Below are 22,791 nucleotides of genomic sequence, written 5' to 3' on the forward strand. Positions count from 1 at the left end.
AAATGTAAAAGCATAGAATTGAATTGCAAAATGAAAATTTAATTAGGACATGATTAAACTGGTTAAACGAAACATTTAATTTATTTAATTTAGCTGCAATTTATTTTCAATCTGACAATATCTCTTGTTAATCTTCGCATTTGATTAATAACAGCAATATAACTATGTTGGTAGCATAATTGATTGCAGTCAAGTGCAATCGCGGCAATTAATTGCCACGAATACAGGTCAAGCTGCGTTACATTTTATTGCGTTATATTTTACTATTTTAAATTCGATAAATCGAGAGATGATTAATCTTTTTAGGAAATTTTTCGTTTGGTTTTTTATTTATATTTATTTTATTTCAAATCTGTGTATTTAATAATTATAATCAATTGAGATAGAAAATTTGGGAAAATACCTGTTGGAGAGCACGTATACTTTCTCCGATCTCCTCTGTAATTGACTTCTTAGATGAATTAGTTCCCACAAAAAGTGGGACTCCATATCCTTGGCGGAGCTGGCCCTGACCTGGACTTCTGTCACCGGGATCAACACCTGGTAACGGATGATCTCCACTTCGCTTGAGTTGGCCTTCGTTGAAACTCCCTGGAAAAAAAATATAGACACGACGGTCTCTTGAGTGTCAGAAGCGTTGCTAGAATCGATATGGAGAAATGGGTCATGTCAACACTGACCATGAGCTTCTTTTTCTGTCTCAATCTTTCCTTGCACAGGAACACGACGGCCGATTTAAATACGAAGCACATGGCGTGCAGTTCGAGACCCTTCTTTATCTTGCCGAGAAAGTCGGAAATATTGAGCCACTCGACGCCGCCGTAGTACAAAAGATCGCCTGGACTTAAGTCGATCGGCTGCCGGAAAATTAATCCGTTAATCAATGATATTTAAAAATCATTCTGCATGTAATTAAAATTTTTAAAAATTATATAAATTATAACAAAAACAAAAAGATTTTAAGAGCAATGCAAAATCTAGCGGCAATAATTGATAAGAGCTGAGAGAGATTCTTGTTTTTTAACAAAACTATAAAATAAAACTTTTCGACGTTTAAATATAAAATCATTATTTATTAAATATGCACAGTATGATTGAAAATTACGTTTTACTAATTTTCAAATAGATAAATTTTTATATAGTATTTGTTGCACTTTTCTTCTCTAGCTGCAAAGCTGGAGATCAAACTCACCTGTTTGCAGGATTTTTGATGTTGCCTGAACAGGTGATCGAAAATAGCGCCGTATTCTTCGTGAATTCTCTGCATCTCGTTTATGTGTTCTGCCACCTTTTCCATACCCTTAAGCGCCTCTGCAATTTATATGTTCGCTATTAAACTCCTAATGGCGTTTTAAACCGTTCGTTACGACCACGATAATTACCGATTAAGTGTTGGTGTTCTTCGCTTCGTTCATCGGTGAGATTCCTAAGCTGTTGCAACAGCAGCGGATATTTGAGTATTCTTTGTATAGGTTTTATCAAGTATGATTCTAAAGTCGACGAGTGTTGCTGCCGGGGATTTCTCGCTTGCAGGAACTCTTGTAAAGCTTGATTTCCCTCGTCTGAAAATTGTCGATTATCTTTGATAATTATCGGAAGATTGCTTCGTTCCGTCGTAATTGTATGAAACGCGATTTGCATGAATGGAAAGAAAAAGGCTCGTCATTAAGACGGAGATTATTCTGGGACATTTCATGAAAATTCTGCATTTAAAAAGTGAATGCAACGATGCTTTAATTAACGTTTTAAATTTTCAGGAAAGGTAAAATAAAATTTCGCCGAATAATAAATGCATGACGTGAAACATAACTGAACAATCTCTTTGAATGCTTAATAGCGCAGTCTTTGATGGTCGCAAAAATGTCATCCACTCGCGGAAGGTTGACACGAATAATAAATCGGAGAACTTTCCGGGAACAATGCATTTATAGAGAGTAACGATTGAGGTTGGACAGTTATTCCCGGCAAGTGAATTATCGATCGCGAAGGATCAGGCACGTTGACGTAGACGAGGAAGCGAAGGTCGCAAAAAAGAAATGAGAGTATTTCAAGAGGGAACTTACTTGGATGTAAAACTTTCTGAGCCTTCGAGTGACTGGCGCAAAACGAGCTGTAGAGCTTGAAGTGATTTACGTAATATAAGAAGGCACTTCCAATGGAAAACAGGACTCCCTGTAACAGCCATGAGAAGCGATATGAGTATCGCTATAAAGAATATAATTTCGTACTTCATCAAATTTTGACACTGTTAAAACAACGGTGTAGGTCATTTTTCATATTAAAAAATACGAGGAAAACTTCTAAAAATGTCTAACAGTTGTAATATTATTTTATGTAATAATTATATAAATATTTAAATTTTTAATCGCTTCAAAAATATATTTCAAAAAATTTAAATTAAGATATTTTAGCCTTAACTTTTTCATTTATAAAACACTAGTTTGCCAGCTTTTACCAATCAACTGTTGAATAAATAATCGAGCTGTAAATTATGCAATTAGGTTTGGATCAAGGACACGCACCTTAAATTGACTTGGATGGTCAAAGCTGTTGAAATCGGCCTCCATCTCGATGGCGTGATCGAGATTCTGCAGGAACTGTCGTTGAAACGTGACGATTTCCTGGATATTACCAAACAGCGCGTTGATTTCCGCGTTCGACAGGAAGGTCTCGCGTTTAAGGGGTTCCAAATAGTTCTCCAGCAAATTATTTAAATGCTACAAACACAAACGGGAAAAAATCCATTGAGCAATCATTTAATTAATTACTTAGATATATTTGATATAATCTATCATAAAATCTATAATAACATTCAATTGTCGTTACCTTTACGTAAGTCCGTTCAGTCTCAATCAGTTCTAAAATCACTTTCTTCAGCTTCTCAGCGTCGCTTAGCTGCCGGCTCGGTGTGAGAGCCTGCGAATGGGAACTGACGACGCTTCCGGTGGGACTCGACTTTCTGGTCTCACCTGGAGAACGGCAAATCCCTGTCACTTGCTCGGCAGTCTTCAAAAGATTTTCGATTTCGAAGGAATTTGTGCGCGAGGTCTGCTTATTATCCATGTGACCGGCCGCCGAGCACTCCTGCATGATGTTCTCTTTGCCTACGTCAGCGTAGTAAAATTTGCATTGCTAATAGCGTTACTAATATATTATAATGCACAAAAGTTCATAATATAAAAATTATATTAATTATAATTTTTTCCATATATAATTTTTATGTAATTTCATTATATTTAAGATAACTTGTGATTACTATTTGTGACTATAATTTGCTTTCGGAAAAAATAATCTATGATTTGAAATAAAGTTTATAAAATAATAAAAAGATTTCTTTAAATTAATTACTATGTTACACAAATTTAATTTCAGCTGCATTAAAACTTTTCAGAGAATTTAAAATCACCAAATGTTATTTTCGTCGCGCTTCGCCATCGCTGTATTTTGTAATTAATCATATGTCTTAATATCTCCACGATATCGTCATGTTTCCAGAGCAACGTTGTTTTTCTCGTCGTAATCTACTTTTACTTACTCGTGCTCTGCACGTCTCATTAATTTAATAAGCTCATCTTCAGAAATAATATAATCTTCTATAATAGAGGTACTAGAAACAGTCCTTAATGCAACAATTTCTTAGAAGATATAAGACGAAGGGACTCACTCCATCCGGGTGCTGGCACAATCAGACCGGAAATCATTTCTTCGCTAATCACTGGTGGGTCGGTGGGCGGCGGCGGACAGACCAGGCTCTCGATTATGTCATCGGTGACTCGCATAATGCCTGTGAGATCCGGTGGCTCCGTCCTGGAGGATCGCATCATCATGCAGAGTCCCACCTCTTCCTGAAGAACGCTCTCCAAGTACATCATATCCAAGTCACTCACAATGGCGCCATTGATTACCATAATCTCGTCGCCCTTAATGATTCCTGAAAGCAGACAGTCGCCACATAAAAATTTACCTTCTCTAACGAGAATTTTTGAAGAGAATATTTCGAGCTGACAAATAAAATATTCGCCGTCAATAAAATGTTGATTGGCTGCGTTAGATTAAATAAATTTAACGGAATCGTTACTGTATAATCAGTTTTTATCGTTAATGTAATAAATTTTTATATTATAGACGATCGTTCAAGTATTTCTATCACTAATACTCTCGTGAGAGCTTGGAATTGACACGCAATAAAATAAAAGTTAAATGACGCGATCGCGGCTATCGGTTTTGCAATTTTAAGTAGTATAAGTAACTTTCAGTTCCGACTAACATTCTTCTCGTCTTTGCCTCACGCGTTTGCGAAGACGATCAACCGCTCGGCTCGGTATCTTTCGCAACTATAATAAGTTGCTCCCTTCGGTCGTGCTTAACGGGCAGGTCTGATAAATTTAGACACGTTTTGCGGAAAGGCGGCGCTAAATGTCATTCTGATTTGTCCGCGCCTGCGGCCCGAAGATCGTCCCACCCCCCACGTGTGTGCACACACGTATATAATATATATATATATTTTCATTATATACATATTTCTTTTTTAAAACACATTATACGCGCTTCATTTAACCGTAAGCACGAGACTCTGCTCAACGAGCAAGCGACGAGGCGCGGAAAATCGATGATTTTTCAATGGCGTCCTTGCACGTCCTGGCGCCGACGCCAGATCTAAAAAAACGATCGGATCTAAGCATGAGTCATCTTCTAATATCCGCAAGAAATTACATCGAGAGGAAAGAAGCAGGTTGGGATATTCAACTTACAACGCGACATCATTTTTCATCCCTTTAATGCTATTTTGATATATTAACGTAATACAAACTTATCAAATCAATTTAAAAATTCGTTTATTTCTCGGTTAGTTTAATGCCAGTTAAAAAAAAACTAAAGAAACTTTTTAATTAAATTGATATATTACTTTGAAATTTTTCTTTATAATAAGGTTTACCAGAAAAGATTTAAGAATTAGCAGCGCTTAGTTAAAATAGAGGCTTACAAAAACAACAAAAAAAATATCGTTAATAAATGAAAAATAAAAAGACCTTGTAACGCTCGAAACTTCTAATCGTTGCGCTCGAGGGACGTTTATTTTAGTTAGACGTTGTCCTAGATAAAGGGGGTGCTTACCGTTTTGCATGGCGACGCTCTTGTCTTCCACTCTACTAACATAGCAGCAGAGCTCGTCCTGCCTATCGGAGTTTTCTATGAGCTCCGCCTCGACGGAGAAGCCCCACATTTGCTCTAAAGTGTTTCTTTGCAATTCCACTTGATATAAAATCTTGGCACAGACTTCCACGATTTCATGTGTATGCAACTGCATGCAGCAAAAAAGTGACGTTAAATCTTAACTATGAGAAATCGCTATTAAAAGTCGCAGCAATTTTAATCATTTTATAAAATAATCGATTTAACGCAAACATTAATTTCTATTTGATTGATCTAATTGTACAATTATTTAAGAATTAATGCTTTTATATACCAATATTCTGAAGCTGTTCCTAGTCTTTTTATTTCAATTATTTGTATATATTAAATTGCATTCAATTGCGTTCTTAAAAACTTTCAGAATTGAGTTCAAGTTATTCAAGATAATTCAATTACTTTTATTCGCGAGTGAAGTAGCATTATCTCTTATTTTACATCCTCATTTATCTCGATTTTATATTTCCAAATTCAGTAAACTTGGATTCACCAAACTTACATAGGTTTCTATCAAATCAGTTCTATGTGGCACAAAATAATTGTGGTCCTCCATATCCCGGCGCTTCTTGACGCGCACGAAGTGCTCCATCGGATTGAGATTCTTTCTGGTGCACGCGCTCGCCAGGAACTCCTCCACGGTCATGGCGTCACGCAGGAACACCGAGACCAACTGAAACAACGAAAGGGAAACGCCGGGTCGCACTCGCCTTATCCTTAACACACTCTAAGCATAAGCGGATAGAATTTCGATCAACTCACCCGATGTCCTGACGATCGTACCTGATTTTCCGGCACGGACACCTTTACGCTCTTCTCCTCGTCCCTGGACGAGATCTGCAGCGAGCGTCTGCTGGAACCGCTGTTCGATCTCGACAGCAGCGGTGGTCGTCTCTTCGTCGCACCGCGACCCGCCAATAAATTATTTAGCAGGGACGGGCTACGCGCGCAGATAAACGCGTGGAAGGACGATACCGTGAATACGCCCAGCTTGTTCAGCGTTTGCTTCGTGGCACGAGACACGTGTGTCAGTAGACTCTGAGGGTGATATGAGAATACGGAATTTATTTAATAATCTTTTTATACTTAAATCAAATAGTCTTATAAATCTTTTGAGTTATTATCCTGGTGAAAATAAATCATTGAAATCGTTGAAAGCAATATTGAAGTCGATAAAATGGAAAATTATTATGTTGCATATATTTCAGCATGTATAAACATGTTAGAAAAGTGAAACGAAAGCAAAATAAATAATATTAAATTTTCCTATTCAAATATTTGCAAATTAATTGTAATACAACTGTTTCAATTTCCAAGTTATTGTAATTACAAATGTTTATAATACTCATGATTTTTAAAATTTCTCAAAGTGCATTATCAACAAATCATTTGTTTCTTCGTAATTACTTGCTTGAAACTACTTTCATACTACTTTATTCATATATAATACTGAATTTTAATAAATTTTGCTTAAATAACTTTATTAAATTTCTTACGTTTATTGAGATTTTTATTTCAAACTTTACTGAATTCTTTACAATCGTCTTGCATTGAATTCAATGTATCTTATTGAGATCTTTATGAAATAATACTAAAAATGGGTCAATTAAAAAATTTTTATTTTATATGATTCAGAAATATTTCATTGTTTATTACAATTTCAGTAAAATATTTTTATCAGGACATTTACGAAAAAAAAACCAAACTTTTAAATTTATAATTCTAGAAGACTTTTTAGATAATGAAATGATAAATAATTCAAAACCGCTGATTGTCACTCTTAGAATTCTAAAATGTACCTTCTCAAAAGAAGGGAAAAAACTATCTTTTTGTAAAAAGTTGCACGATTTAATTTTTAATCCCTGATTATGCATAGCTGCACTTTTTCAAAATTACCCACTATAATAGGTGTAAAGTTACTACATAGTTGTAAGTTTCCACGCATTTGTAAATTTGCAACCAGAGTAAGATTAATTTTGTAATTTGTAACTAAGCAGATTGCAGAAATAAATTTACAACGTGCATGAAAAGTTATAGAAATGATAAGGTAACAATATGTTTTGCAATTGTATTACATATTATACATTCAAATATTGTCTCTCTATCATAATGTTGTAAACAATAGAATGACTACTTACTGTGCCCGCACATAGTGACATTAGGTGGACAGAATTTTCACGCATGCACAGTGAAAGTTGATCGCATTATATTTCACAACAATATATAAAATATTGTTGTATTACGTTATGTTACAAAAATTTAGATAATTACACATAATATTTAAATATCCTATTATATACGTAATTTTTCGTATAAAATAATATAGATTTACTCAAAGCAAATCTACATATTTTTTGTGTACTTACATAATTTCTATAAAATTACATGATTTTTTTATATTTACGGGATTAATCGTGTAACTTTTACATCTATTATATGTAAATTTACAGAATTTTTTTACAGTGTGTCATTAAAATCGTTTGAGTGCAACAATTGTGAGAACGTTAATACGTTGGATATTGCCTGATTATCATACTATATCTCTCTTTCTCTTTCCTTCTCAACGATCGATATCACTCATAACGAATGGCGCAAATTAGATGAGCGCGACGCAGATGGACCCCTAACGAATCCTGATTGCATGTGCGCCGCGGGCGAGGGAGACGGTTTTTTTTTCTAGCCAATTGCAGCGACCCGTCGCGCAGATTACAGAGCGTAATATTGTTTACCAGCGAGAAGTTGAGGGAAAATCGGCTTTTCCACGAGAATAGAAAAGGCTCACGGCGAAATCACGCCGTTCCGTTCGATTGCGATTGGAATTGACCGTAATACGCTTGTTCCGCATCGTCGCATTTGACAACAGTCGGCGGAAACGCGCGTATATGTGTAGCAAAATAGAATCAGCTCGACGTCACAGCCCACCGAATTCTTTATCGAAATATAGCAACGCTTACACAAAAGGAAAGCTCGCTGTGCAAGCTTAGATTAATTAAGAAGATTAAAAAATGTTTATAATATTGATTTTCATATAAATTTATTATGGCTCGCGAGAAAAGCATGACGTAGCATATATTTTCACGGAATGTTTAAAGTAGTTTTCGTCGTTATAAATACCAGTAAAAACGACAATTTTTTAAAAGTATAAATTACGAAATGTTATTGCGTTACAACAGAAATGTTACTGAATGATCGTTACAGCATGTATATTAGAGATGATTATTCTCTCTATCAAAGCAATATACTATATAGTATCTATCTGGTACAAAGCAATTACGGGCAACGTGATATCTTTCGACCCCGGTTTACAAAACATTAATATTCTATATTACATTTGGCGTTTCAATGAAGTTTATGCTTACCTTCGGATTGGGCAGTTCGCCGCTCTGCAAACTGGCCATGTAGCACCGCAGGCGGAATTGCTCACAATGGAGCCGCTCCAGATTCTCCTCCCACTGTACTATTTGATTGTTGATCTGTTGCTTGGTGTCGACGTCGGAAACCACTGATTGTTGAAGATCCGCCATGTGCTTCATCTTGTGGTCCTGCAAATAGACAATGTGATTAGGAGAGATAGTGAGAGAGAGAGAGAGAGAGAGAGAGAGAGAGAAAGAGAGAAAGAGAGGAAGAGAGGGAGGAAGAAAGAGAGAAGTTTTCCCCTTTTATTTCTCTTCTTCTTTTTTACTAGAAATTGCATCAAGTTTAAAAATAAAAGTATATAGCGTGATTAAGAATACTCAATCTTTGTTAAAAACTTGTAACAACTCTTGCCAAGTTCGATAAACTGATAATAAGTGATTGCGAGAATTTTTCTCTACATCCTACGATTTTTTTTCTTCATGCATAAGCTTCTTTCTATGTATATCTCTCTTTTGACTGAGTCTGACGAAATTATGTCGATCAACTTATATTCTACCCACGTACCGACTCGATCGCCTTTTCCAAGCGGAAAATCTCCTCCTGCAGCAGATGCAGCGTACCAGTCTTGCCACGATGACGCGCGAACGCGGCTGCGCACGCCGAATGAATGCTATTCACCCAGTTCTCCAGCTCCACTTGACACGGCGCCTAAAAACACAAAGCGAACATACCATATTTCTCTCCAGAGCTAGAATTCGAGCCTTCGATTCCACACCCCCTAGGCGAGGGAAACTTCTCAGGCTGATCGATCGTCGCGAGCGACGTCGCTCACGCTTCTGAGTGATTTAAAGTCGTGGCAAGCTTTTAAGTAGCGGCAGCGGGCTATTAAAAGTTCGCCGTGTGTTGCGTGATCGAGGAACGAGTTCGTGAGTCGGGGTTAATTAAATACACCTAGTTAGCGATTCGCGCGGTTAATGCACTCCGGAGGGCTATCGAAGTGCGGAGATCAAACTAAACCGGCATAATTGTTCCTCCTGAACTTTCCAATAATTTACCGTATATTCTAAACGACAGTCTTACTTCAAGTTTAATTGGCGTATTATTTGCAATAATGTTCGACGCTGATTAAGAAGTTCGCGGCATAAAAATGGCAAAACTACGAGAATTATACCGGTTGTATAAATTTAGTTTTCATTTTTCACGTTTTGATTTAAGTCTTCACTATTAAAAGTTTGAAAAGTGTGAGGAGCATTTCATTATGGAAATACCTTTTCGGTGTACATTTGCAAGTTAAATATTTTCCTTAACGTTTTTGTATTTTTGAAAATAGATTACGATAAAATCGCGTTAAAATTCTCTCACCTGGAATAGATAGGCGTCCCCGAATGCAGTGCTCAGGCAAAATATGTAATCCTTCTTCGGGTGTTCGGGAATCGGTTGCATAATCGCACCGTCGACGATGATTAGGTGTTTAGGTGCCGCCTCCATGGCTCGGCTCTCCTGCGAATCACAGGGATAGAAAAGAAGCGTAGTACCCTTCAAGCAAACCCAATAACCCCTCCAGCCTCTCTTCTTAGCCAGCTCGATCTGATGCTTCTTGCGCAGCAACCATTTCTTCACGCTGAGAAATCTAGAAATTCCGAAGCATTGCCGTTATCTCATTTCCCTCGCATTTAAATTATATTAAAAAATTTGTAATTTGTCTTGTAATATTAAAAAGTAATTTTCTATCGTACGCGCATTGTTATGTATTTCTATTATTTTCACTTACTCTGCATTGGATTTAATTTCTTTCGGGATTATTGGATTTTTAATCGAATATCATAAATAACAAATATTTATTATATAAAAATTTTCTACGTTTATTTGTTATAAATTTAATATGTAAACACACGTAGACATATGTATGTATGGAAATTTGTATTAATTTACAATAAACGAATGGAGAAGTTTTTACATAATAAATAATTGTTATTTATGATATTCGATTAAAGTTCAGTAAATAAAAATTTGTAGTATCAGCGGAAATAAAAGAAATAATAATATACGGGATATTAAATTACTTCATTACATTTTGCATATTTTATATATATCAAAAAAAAAAAAAAAATGACTTAGATTCTTCTTCGTTGGCCTTCGTATATCTATGTTAACGTTATACGAAAGATCTATATATAGATTGTCAAGGCTTATTATTTTTATAAAGAATAAAGTACGAAAGACGACGTACCCTGCCTTCCGAACTGCACCAGTGCAATTGAACGAAGCTGCAGCCGTGCCGGTCTGCTTCCGATAGGGCGAATTTATAGCACTCTCGCCATCATCGTCGTCGCTGACGGCGGTGGTGAGTGACATCCTATCATCGTCTGACATCTGGAAAATATGTCAAGCTTTATCTTTAGCTGCGATAAACGCGTTTGTCACTGTGAAAATCGAGACAAATACGACAACTCCGCGTCAAATTGGACAGTAGGTGATGGATTATTTTTTTGTGCTTTTCGGATGTCCGCTCTTCGATTTATAGAAAGATATAAATTTATAAAAGGTTTCTTACCATAATTTTGACATGGAGTCATTCGTATGTATGAAAAATGTGTCACATGTATAAAAGAGAGAGAGAAAATGTGCGTAAAAAAAATGTATCGTGCGATCAAAGGGTGAAATGATTTTATGCAAAGATAAGATTCCAGACAATACTCACGTTCAAAATTGGGACGTAAGATGTCTTAAAGATGTCATTAAAATATTTTTTAGACCCCAAAACCGTCTTAATGATGTCTTTAAGACAACTCATATCCTGGCTTTGGACATGTACGTGCTGTATAGGATCTAACGGAGTTTACTGACAATGACAGGATGCTTTATATGTACACAATTCATCGAGAGTTTCTCATCTATCTAAAAGTGCACATTTAGGAATTCCAAACATCGATTGTGTTATGCATATATGTATACTACCATTTACAATGTATATATTTATTTCCCAACAATCTATATTTACTGAATTGTTAAAAAATTCTATATTTCAAGACTTTCGTCATCTAATGCAATTTACTTAAATTACATTGATCATATTTTATTATATATAATAATATACCACGTTAAATCTTTATATTAATGAGTAACCAATTATTAAATAAAAGGGTATCAAAAAAGAGGGGCATTCGCATTATCAACAATTGGCAGCGGAGATGCAAAAAAATTTGATAGCCTTACTGAGCGCATGCTACTCGAAGGTGGCAACTAAGTATCGATGCAACTTTAGCGAGTCTCGCTCACAAGCCCTTTTAATTGCGCAAGAAGAGCCTGTTAAGAGTTTTCAAGAGCTAACGCGGACGTATACATGCTAAAATACTCTACTTTTGTACTCGCGTTACACAGCAAAAAGACAGCCGCGTCTTGCAAATGCAAAGTGCTCCGTCTAATAATTCCACTGCTTTCGCTGTCCATCCCCTCGTTATTATCGCTCATTAATCGCGTTTTAAGACTCTTCCTCAATTCCCAACGCGAATATGTGACGCTTTTCGAGTGATGCATGATTCTTTTCCCAGTCTGGTATGTATTATTGCGATGGCGAGATGAAAATGAAATGCGATATCGAGAGTGCGAGAATGAGTGCGAGTAGTCAGGGGGTCGACGAACGAAAGTCCAACGGAAACGGCGTACTCGATGGCACGGACTTGATTCGTGTCTTTTCTACCCTCGCTTCTCTGGCCGAAGCGCGCATGCCAATAATACGAGTGATATCCTGGTGCAATACCGGGTCGTCGCAATACCGGGAAAGATATATATATCTATTATATATTTATATATATATATACTCGGGGACATATACAATATCGAGAGAAACATTCCTTCCAGAAGAGATATAAAGAGATTCGCGATTCGTGTCCTCTACCTTTTTCGTAATATTCATCATGCCGCGGAGCCTCTCGCGTATCCCCCTGAGGCTCTCGTCGGCCCAGAAACTTACGACTCTTCTGAGAAAGTCGGCGTTGCACGCATCCGCCGTCATGTGCGGATGGTAGTGGCAGTAACAGCCCTCCTTTAGCAGCTTCATGTTGTTCTCTGCGCTGCCGTTGATCCTCAACATAATCTCGCGACGTGCCACGCTCAGGCCGTCGATGTAGCGCTGCGCCCAGGCGTTTAGCGCGCCGTTCACCAGCCGCAGTAATTTGTGGTAGTACCCCTCGCCCGAGCCGTACGTCACCTTCTCCTGCACGCTCCGACAGTTGAACCAATACAGCTTGCGCGTCTCGTTAATGCATATCACGCTGATCGTATGCCTGCGGCACCAGCAAAAGTATTTCCAACAACGTCGTCGATGCTGCGTCTTCAAATCCGTGTAGCAATCGTCACTCGGGTCCAGCAAGTCCAGGGTGCTATTCGTACACTTGATCGACCATCTCGGCTCTACCATCATTCGTCGTTCGCTGTCAGCGTTGAATGAACGAGGAAGAGACGCGGAACCCGCGGCTGGTGGTGATGCCTAGGAGAGCCGGGACGACCGTTGGATGAGATCCTTGGCTTCCCGATTGCGCGAAACGGCCTCGCCGCCGGCCACGGTGTCTCGTTCCTCCTCCGGCGGTATCATTATTGTCTCGCGGACGGTAGAAGAAAATCTCCACGTGGCTCGATGAGATATTTCCGTACGATCGATTGTCGCGGTGTGTAAGCTCGATGATGGTGTATCGCCTCGAGAAACGCTTTTATACTCCCACGATTTTAATGAAATTCAAGTCGACGTCCTCAATAAAGTCTCTCGTTCGCAATTGCGAATATTGTATACGCCAGCTGCTCCAACTGCTCTGCCGGAATTGTCACTCACAGAATCCAATACTCAAGCGGCGCCGCGTTGATCGCAAATGTGTGCACGCCAAATATAATACAAATAGACGGTACACATTCCGGAAATAATAGTGGAATCCCCCTGTCGTTGATCGGGATTCATCAGGTTCACGATGAGTTTATATCCGGGGAGAAATTGGATATCTCCTCGAATTTAATAATAAGGTCCTCTGTTTTAAGGCAAACGTCTTTTGCACTGTTAAAATCAATCACGGCCTAGAGAGAGAGAGAGACTCCTCTAACGTAAACTTTAACCAACCTACGCGGTCTACTCTAGCTAAAATCTTGAGAATTCCAAGTTTCCAAGTGTGGACGATGACGCATGAAGAAATGCGAGCGCGGGTGTTCGCAGGTACTTATACGCAAGAGGAATTCCATTAGAATGATCCTTGAAAATTCCTCGAGAGTTCTCCCCGAGTGAGAAGCGGACAGGAAGTACCGTCATCGACGATGACTGGACGATCATGGACGACGCCACTCCCGCCTTCTCGGCGGAGGGTTGACAATATATAGAATATTTTCTATCTCTCTCTCTTCCTCGCTTATATAATAGAAACGAACTATCCATAGAAAAATACTCTCTCGTTTAAGTGTACATATAGATATACTCTCTGAATGTTGATCCTCGCTCCTCTCCAGCTGATTTCCCTCTTTTCTCACACATCGCTATAGGTGCCCTCTCAAAGCATCGATTTTCTCCTCTCTCGCGGAAAAATGCGCTGTAAACCATCGTACACTCCCTCACTCTTCTTATCTTCCTTATCTAATCTTCAACTTCATCCTAAATATATTATATCAATCTTTAACTGATCTCTCGAATATAACTTCTCCAATATAACTCTCTAACACCTTATTTGATTTGATCTGCCCCCTCTTCGGGATATAATTTTCTTTCACGCGCTATATCAACAAAGTCTTCCCCCTCGCGTAATCCTTATAATATCTAAGATAAGCTGAAGTCACAGTCGGTCGCCGATTGACCTATCTTTGATTCTCCGGAAGTCATTCCGCGGCGGAAATCAGCTTCAAGATGATCGTTGACGCGAGGGGAAAAGAAGATCCAGGTACCAAGTGATGATGTTGCCATCGTCCGAGGCGCGCCGGCACGTCGCGACCGCTTCTCGCTGACCTCGCACGTACGATCGACTTTTCGTACGTGCGAGTATCTCTGAAAGAGCGATCGGCGCGTTACCGCGCGCTTTAACTTCCGGTCCGCATCGTGACGCCAAGATTCATCCAATCATCGATCCCAACGACTTCCCGCGGGAATCCTCCTCTCGCAGTCTTTCGCGCGATTTCCGAAAACTACAGATTCTTCAAAGATTCCGAAGAACTCCTCTAGTGTGATCCTTCTCGTCGAAAATTCACTGGAAATCCCGAGCTGCACTTCCGGCTCACGTATCGCGGAGAATCCCCCAAGGACTTTGTTATCACTGTTATTCCAGACGCGCCATCGTGAAACATTTATAATCTCGCATCCGATCGACCAAGTTCTCCGCGAGTGTTCTCCCCGGTGGGATGGTACGACGATGGTACGAGGATCGGATGCGATTTGCGGAACCGGGAGCGTCGTTTACGCGGAAACGCGCGTTCTCCAGCAGGTGGACGACAGAGCCGTTGGTGCCGCTGCCGACGTGTCCGGGGACGTGACCGCGCGCGGCTCGGCGACTTCCGGCGCCCGCGCATCGGCGCATCAGCGGACGCCGCACTCTCCGAGCGCGCCCCGGCGGCGATGCAAGCCGTGGTGGAGGCTGAGAGAGGGAGAAGAAGCTGCGTCGTGCCGCGTCGCGTTCTCCACGAGGTCGCTCGCTCGTTCGTTCGCCCTCCCGCTCGCTCGCTCGCTCGCTCGCTCGCTCGTTCTCGCTAATAATTAGCGTGGCCGCTAATACGCGCCCGTCGATCGATGAGCCCCGTTGCACATGGGGTCGCACCGCGACGCGAGCTCGCGACCAAGGACTCTCGTCATCATCGCGAAGCTTTGTCACCGCCTACGACGGAATTGGTTGACTCTCGCGGCCGATGTGGCACCGATCGTGACCAATTTATCGCATACGAGACACACTTCTCGGGATGTAGTAGGGAACCCTTTATTTTTTCCTCTTTCTCTCTCTCTCTCTCTCTCTCTCCCTTTTCCTTTCTCTCCTTCTTCCCTTCTTCCCTTTCTCCCTTTCCTTTGCGCGCGGATATCACCAAGTCCGCAGCCGCGAACGCGCTTCGCTCCGGACTGCCGCTGGAGAACAGGGAAGAGGAGCTGCTACCGCGAGGGGAATCAATACCTCGGTCCTTGTGGTGGTCGAAGGGGGATTGCAGGAACCAGCGGAGGCGAGGAGGAGCGCAGAAAGCAGCGTTAGCAGGGAGGGACGCCGTGGAAGGGGAGGGTGGTTGGCACTGGGATATCGTCGGTGGTGGTACCCGCGACGTGAGGTGGGGCGCTACACTTTGGTGGCGAAACGAGCGAAAGGGGTGATATGCACCCGCCGGGGATGCATAGGGGAGAGATAGGCGAGGGGTACGCGACGCGCTCCACTGATCGACGCTGACAGCCAAGTTGCTACGCGATCATTGTTACTGCTGCAATGACCAATGACGAATGTTCGATTCGAGACAGAGTCAAACGAATTTCAATAAATCGAGGTCAATTTTGCTGTTTGCTCAAGTGCCGTCCCAAAGAGAGACGCCAAATGACTTTTCTGGTGCCGCGTCCTCGCGGACGACCTTTATTTCCGGACGTCAAGGATGGCGGCGAGAAACTTTTAAGCGGCGCAAGAAAGTCTTTAGAGAGTCGCAGTGCTATTCTACGCTTCGCAATTTTCTCTAGCCAGAGAATCGTTGCAATTTCATCGTATACAATTTCAGAGTCTTGTAAAATTAATTTCAACATCTCTCTCTCTTAAACCCCTTTTCTTTTAATGTATTTTCTTCAACTTCCCATAATAAAAATGAGATAATTATATTCTTTAAGACCGTCTTTCAGTAAAGTAAAATGCAGCTAGAAAAACAGATCTAACATTCAATTTGACGTGCCGAACCGTATTTAATCTGTCTTTGTATTCGAACGCGCCGATCTTCGTGCGCTATCTACGCCTGGATTTTTTATTCGCGTCCAACGTCATGGTATTCCGTTTTCGCAAAGAGAACCGTGGTGGAAAAAAAATAATGCTACGCGGATTATGTATAACGGGTTGACGCGCATGCGAGCGACGTGAAGTTTTATTGAATTTTACAACATAGTTCCTTGCAACGAAAGGCGATAAGAAACGTCGGTGTGCGTTGTGAAGCGTATCGTCTCCTATATCGGGACAATACGGTCCGTCTGATTTGTACGTGCGGACGAACGAATTAGATATCTGCTAATGTCAATCGCATCCCGCGCCGATCGACAATTCTCTCGATTCGCAATTGCGCCACTAACGCGACTGTGACAGGGACGAAAAATGAGGCTGATGAAGGATTAAAGTCGCGGAAGATTTGCGCATGCACCTGTTGGCGCAGGCCGCTGCTCGACTTGTGCAACGGTGCAGGGGTGCTCGATTCTTATTTACTCTCTCGCACGTCAAGCTCGGCCCGCTAATCTCGGCGCGACCTATTAACCCTTAGACGCGTATCTTTGCGCACGACGTGTTGTAAAAACCCCCCGACCTTTATGGGAGATCAGTTATATTTCGAGAGAGCTACTAATACTGTTCTCAAAATAGGATTTATTAAAAATTTTCCTTCACATTTGAAACGTAATGTGGAATTTGAATAATCCTTTAGAATGTAATTTCTTAAATTATTTTGTTTAAGTAATTACTCTTTTATTAAATAATTACTTAAATCTGTTAAGAGTATCAACATAGAATTAGAACTTTAAGACTTTAATCATTCTACAAGTTTAATTAAATTTCTGTAGCTAACAATAACTGTATATATACATATAATTTATTTTATATATATATATATATATATATATATATATATATATATATATATATATATATATATGTATGTATGTATGTATGTATATAAATACAGAGTGAGCAAAAAATATTGATAAAGTATCTCGAAAATAAGTTTGAGATGCTTGAGAAAAAAGCGTTTCATGTAAAAATTGTATGATCTGGAGAAGAATAAATAATGGTAAAATTATCAAAAAAAATCAATTTTTTAAAATCATATAAAATTCGTTGCCATTAAAATAAACTAAATTATAATTTTTTACATAATACAATTCTTCTAAGTATTCTGTATATAAAAATATTAAGTTATAATTATTGAAAAATCAATATTATTAATTAGATATTTTACATATTTTATTTTGATATATTTCAACTAAAAATATATTGTATAATGTTTTGTAAACTATTAATTTTGCGATAGCTCTACTTTAATTAACTTTTATATGCAGAATAATTACAGAAATCGTATTATGTAAAAAAAATCATATAGTTCCAACATCTTGTTTTCAAGATATTTTATTGGTCTAATATTTTGTGACTATCTTGCATATCTTCAAATTGTTTCATTGCTAGACTTTTTACGTATAACCGAGATATAAAAAAATGTGGTAGATTTTGAAGTAGTACGATGGAAGTTACGGTTCGACAATGAGTCGAGTAAAAATCAACGTTTGCGTAAACGTACATTAACAGTATCTCCATTACTCCGCGGTTAATTTTCGTAATGGACACTATTGCGTTTGCGTGTATATGGCCATGAAGGTGTGTTTACACGCGTGCATACGTCTGCAATAAAACGCATTCAGATTCCCGCACACGTACGAACTCCACCCAACTTCTTCGACCTCTCTACGCGTATCCGCCTACATACATCTACAGCCTATACGTATACATATATACATACATATACATGTAAATATATACATACATATATGTATGTATGTGTATACATATATATTCTGTACCAGTACACCTACACATTTCTATTTGCGGTACAAAACAGCCGAGACAAAACAAGGGATGCTTACTCCGCAAGGGGTTGCATTAGCGATGGATTCAAGCTGCTCGCGAGGACGAGACACAGGGTCAGTAGGTTATCGATGTCCGACGGTCACATATAAACGCCCTTCGTACACAAGAACGGATCATGCGCCCGCACAATGCACCCGCCGAAAGTTAAAGCATTTACGTTAAAACGGTCCCCCAAGACCCGTTGCGCGATCGCAGATGAAATAGAAGAAAACGAATCGCGGTCATAGTTCGCGCCGTCATTTTTCTGCCGAATTGTTCGCGAATGAGATATCGGCTTGCGATTATCGACACGTATGTGCACTTCCGTTTCCTCGTTTCGCGCTGACCTCTTTTGTAACGCCGTCGTTACACGATAGGCGTGGTCGGTGCGAGAGCGCAATTTGTGCAACCGGATATAGTTGCGAGAATTGCGCAATTTCTCGTAACTTTTAGAAACGGGAAGTATTTTTCTGGGACATCGTGCAAACATTTGCGGAATGTATCTGCGTATATTAATATGGTCGCGTTGGCAGAGAAAATAGAAATATAAAAAACTCGATATTTCTCATAAAAAGAATAAATATAAACTTCCAAATTTAATTAAACCTATTGGTACTATCTAATCAATAGAAAATTATGAAATATAAGTTTTATTACACAGTTACAATCGAGTTAAAAAAAAATGATGAGCTAAATGGTTGAATCTATAGGAACTATAAATTATACAGAGAAGAGATTGTGTCAATATTTTTTTATTTATGAACTGATTCGCAAAGAGTTTTGCAGAAATCGTGTCTCTTTCGTTTCAATATGAACATGGAACAAAATTATAAATCGAAGCGAACGAACGAGATGCAAATTGCTTTATTGAAAAATATCCTCTTATCTATCGCGATTTGAAGTAGTTTTGCAGTCTTCGAGAACAGTTGCCGCCATCGCTCATCGATTTGAGTAAGTACAGCTGGGTACTTTGCTCTATTTTAAATCAAATGGATGGTAAGAGCGCGAGAGAAAAAAATCTCCTCAAAGGGCTTTAAGAATAATGCGTTCGCGCCACATTGCGAATACGTTTTTGTGTTGTAAAGTTTTGTATTGTGTGCGCATGCAAAGTGGGTTAGAAATGAAAAAAGCCAGGCAGCAGTAAAACCTACGATATGACTTTTTTGTTATAAATAAAGAGAATAAGAAAAGCCGTTGTAAATTATATGTATAATTTACGGTTTTATTAATTTCTATTTAAAATAATTAATTACGAATAAAAGCTGAATGAAATAAATATCTGTAATTATCATTAATTCAAGAAATATTAATTACATTTCAAGTATATCTCAATACCTTTTTGTAAATGATATTTTTTATAAAAAGAGAACTAAATTTATTATAATTTCCATTTGAACGATTTCCATAAATGGAAATTACAATAAATTATAACAAGAGTTTTGTAAATTGTATTTTACTTTATATTTTTCACATTTATTTTAATTTAATATGTTACTTGATCAAAGAATTATATATTTTTTTATATAAAATATAGTGTCAATAGTTAATAAATATCAATAATATTAATTAATTATATTTTATGTGAAATGTAAATCATGTAAAATTTTATTTATGTACACGCACACGTGTACTTTCTTTGCATTGTTTTATAAAAAAAACCATTTTTCCTGTTAAATCAATAATCACAACCGCATTCCGCGATCGATGTGCATTACCGTCTCCCATTTAATTAATATTGGAGTACGCGTAATTAGATTTAATATTTAGCACGTGCTGGAATGCCCACAATTCTTAAGTGCAGAATTAAGTATTAATCTTCACAGAGATCACAATTATTAATTATCGGAGTGAATTAAAAAGGGCACAATCTTTATCAGTAATTAACGACATAGCTTCGCAGTCAGCTGCCGGCGTGGAATTATTCGGAACTGGACATATTCTAGACATGCAGAATATCAACGTAAGACATCCAAGTAGGCCTTCGCATGTATCATAGCATGAATACGAATTACGCTACAAAGGCACCGGTCGAGTGGCACTTGGATGTATCAGGTTGATAAGGTCAATGAGTGCTTGGATAACTCACTTCGGAAGACGTCAAGTAGCAGAGCCTCGAGTCGGTACTCTCCAATGAAGCTTGTTGAACGATTCCGTATCTGCCATCTCGGTCGGACATGTAGTCGGATCTGACGCTGTCCTGTCTGTCGAAAGTACCTCTGGAATATGCAACACATTCAACTGTGAATACCGCGACGCGGTGCCATGAAAGCGTACGAGATAAACGTCATTCAATTACAAACGCACTCTCTTTCTCTTTTCTTTTTTCGCGCGATCTCTTTTAATTAAAACATAATTTACGGGAAATACTTTTTCTTCTTGTTATAAAATTAATTCATAAATTTTTTTCTACATTGTTAATTTCTCATGTGCATGTTTAATTTCAATTTTCAGAGTAGAGAGCTGTAATTTCTGACGTTATGACGATTGCTTTTAAATTATTTTACGTACAGAGCGTGCGCCTCTATTTATATGATGAGATATAAATAAATGTGATTGAATTATATCAAACTGGATCTTATCTTATCGCACGATCAGTGAGAAATGTTATGTTAATATTCGCAATATAATGTAAAAGTTATGCTTCTAATGCTGCCATTGGTAAAGAAAGAATACTAATATTAAGATTAATAAAATCATTTTTGTTATGGTACAGAGACCAGTCGAGATGTGCGATAAAAGCAGGAAGGGAACGCAGAGCACAATGAAAGTATGGAAGACAATGCGAACAATATAGGGCAACAAAAGATGGTAGCGAATGAACGTCAACTATAAGAAAATAATACTAAAGTACAGGTACGCATTGTGCCGAAAGAGTTTATGTTCTCCTTTAACTTCAAGCTACGAATATCTACACTTTTACTGCGTACTCTCGTTTAAACAAAAAGAAGCTATCGATATATTAATTAAGAATAAATGGTTCTACATCTGTTATTTTAAATGCAATAAGAATCTGTGCTATATGATAAATGTGATATGAAAAATGTTACAGTTTGAAGTTATGAACATGTTCAATCTTAAGATAACTGCCAACGATTTCTCTTGAAGCGAAGTTAGATATCTTGCACCTTCGCCAGAGAGTATACATAATCGATAAGTCTTCAAAAAACGACAAATAATTGTAAAACTTATATAAATATATTTTACACCTGCGTTCATCGTACAATCACTAGTCATGTTTGCACTAAAAATTCGCAATTTCTTCCAGACATCCTTCTCCCTACATTCTACTTTTAAATAATAATCTCCTTGCATCCTTCTTTTAAATTACTTATAGATAGAGAGAGACACAGTCATTGCTGCTTGGGGACGTGTAACTAAAAGTAAAACCCGATCAAAGGATCTATCTTTCGAATTCGTGTTGAGATTTTTTCGAGGATTCCACGAACGAAGATCGTCGATTCGACAACGTGGACTGCGCGTGAGGGATCTATCTCCCTCACCTTTGTTCGAGCGAGTCAGTCCGGTTGGACTTGTAACCGCTGTCGTTGAGACTGCCCTCGTGTCTCAAGGACGGCAGAGAGTCCCAAGGCGAGTCTCTCTTGTGTCCCGAGTATCCCGGATTTATCGAACTCGAGGCGCCGGAGCCGAAGGTCGAGCTGCCGGACTGCCATCCGTCGGAATGCCGGAACCATTGTGCACGCGCGGACTCCCCGATGCAGCTGGCGCATCTGCAAGCATCGCGCGTCATGTGAATCAGTTGTACAGGATAACATCGCGAACAGCTATCGCATTTCGCGGGACACCCTTGTATTTAGAAGCTCCGCTTCGACGTATATAAGACACAGTTTGAGAGTAACATCTAATATAATTGATAAATTGATAGGAAAGTAATTGTAAGGAGTTATTTGTAAGTTGACTTGTACAATCAAGATGCTGTTAATAGAGTAAAACGTTAAAGAAATGGTATATATATCTTATGGTATTGCGTTTTCCTTATCAGTAACAACAAGAAGAAGAACAACAACAACAACAACAAAGAACATTAAGAACATTAGGAACATTAAAATTTCGCGCTCGAGTCATTTATTCAATTTACGTTTCTCCCTTAGTGCATCCGCTAAGATTGATTGAAATCGTTGAAACAGACTAATATCTCATTTATCTACGACGAGTTCGTCGCTCTTTCAATACCTTCGGGAAACGTCAAAGTTATCGAGAGAATGTATTTCGGCAAGAAGCAAACGGCCTTCTTGCCGAACATCATCGCGTAAACGATATCCAAGTACAAGGGATTAAACGCATCCGTGAGCTATGCACGGATGACACGCAGTACCGTGCAGGTACAGGTGATAAATCTGAACTGAACACGCCGGTCTTCGGGTCGTCCTCTCCGCCGAGCAGCTGGAACTTGACGTGTTTCTTGCCCCGCGACTGATCCCCGGACCCGTCG

General features: G+C 38.9%; 1 protein-coding gene and 1 long non-coding RNA gene across 13 annotated transcripts in view; one reads left to right on the forward strand and one right to left on the reverse strand.

The window, feature by feature from the left end:
* LOC105200529 overlaps nucleotides 1-22,791 on the reverse strand; it is a 48,820-nt gene that overhangs the window by 9,481 nt on the left and 16,548 nt on the right. For 9 of the 12 annotated variants that reach the window (XM_026134365.2, XM_039450997.1, XM_039450999.1 and 6 more), the window contains 17 exons: nucleotides 21,842-22,069; nucleotides 20,428-20,557; nucleotides 10,775-10,917; nucleotides 9,907-10,174; nucleotides 9,109-9,252; nucleotides 8,547-8,729; nucleotides 5,950-6,225; nucleotides 5,690-5,860; nucleotides 5,116-5,302; nucleotides 3,665-3,931; nucleotides 2,827-3,104; nucleotides 2,523-2,717; nucleotides 2,064-2,172; nucleotides 1,383-1,562; nucleotides 1,193-1,311; nucleotides 681-857; nucleotides 404-591 (listed from right to left, as the gene is read on the reverse strand). In XM_026134365.2, the coding sequence (XP_025990150.1) occupies nucleotides 404-591; nucleotides 681-857; nucleotides 1,193-1,311; nucleotides 1,383-1,562; nucleotides 2,064-2,172; nucleotides 2,523-2,717; nucleotides 2,827-3,104; nucleotides 3,665-3,931; nucleotides 5,116-5,302; nucleotides 5,690-5,860; nucleotides 5,950-6,225; nucleotides 8,547-8,729; nucleotides 9,109-9,252; nucleotides 9,907-10,174; nucleotides 10,775-10,917; nucleotides 20,428-20,557; nucleotides 21,842-22,069 (3,243 nt within the window). The remainder of the gene's footprint in view (nucleotides 1-403; nucleotides 592-680; nucleotides 858-1,192; nucleotides 1,312-1,382; nucleotides 1,563-2,063; nucleotides 2,173-2,522; nucleotides 2,718-2,826; nucleotides 3,105-3,664; nucleotides 3,932-5,115; nucleotides 5,303-5,689; nucleotides 5,861-5,949; nucleotides 6,226-8,546; nucleotides 8,730-9,108; nucleotides 9,253-9,906; nucleotides 10,175-10,774; nucleotides 10,918-20,427; nucleotides 20,558-21,841; nucleotides 22,070-22,791) is intronic. The other 3 variants (XM_026134363.2, XM_039451001.1, XM_039451000.1) reach the window with 2 other exon arrangements.
* Nucleotides 20,518-21,846, forward strand: LOC120358145. Its single transcript, XR_005575087.1, has 4 exons — nucleotides 20,518-20,611; nucleotides 20,793-20,935; nucleotides 21,055-21,194; nucleotides 21,676-21,846. It is a non-coding gene; the product is annotated as an uncharacterized LOC120358145 (long non-coding RNA).

This window comes from Solenopsis invicta, chromosome 6 (assembly GCF_016802725.1).
Source record: "Solenopsis invicta isolate M01_SB chromosome 6, UNIL_Sinv_3.0, whole genome shotgun sequence".
In the NCBI taxonomy this organism is placed as follows: Eukaryota; Metazoa; Arthropoda; class Insecta; order Hymenoptera; family Formicidae; genus Solenopsis; species Solenopsis invicta.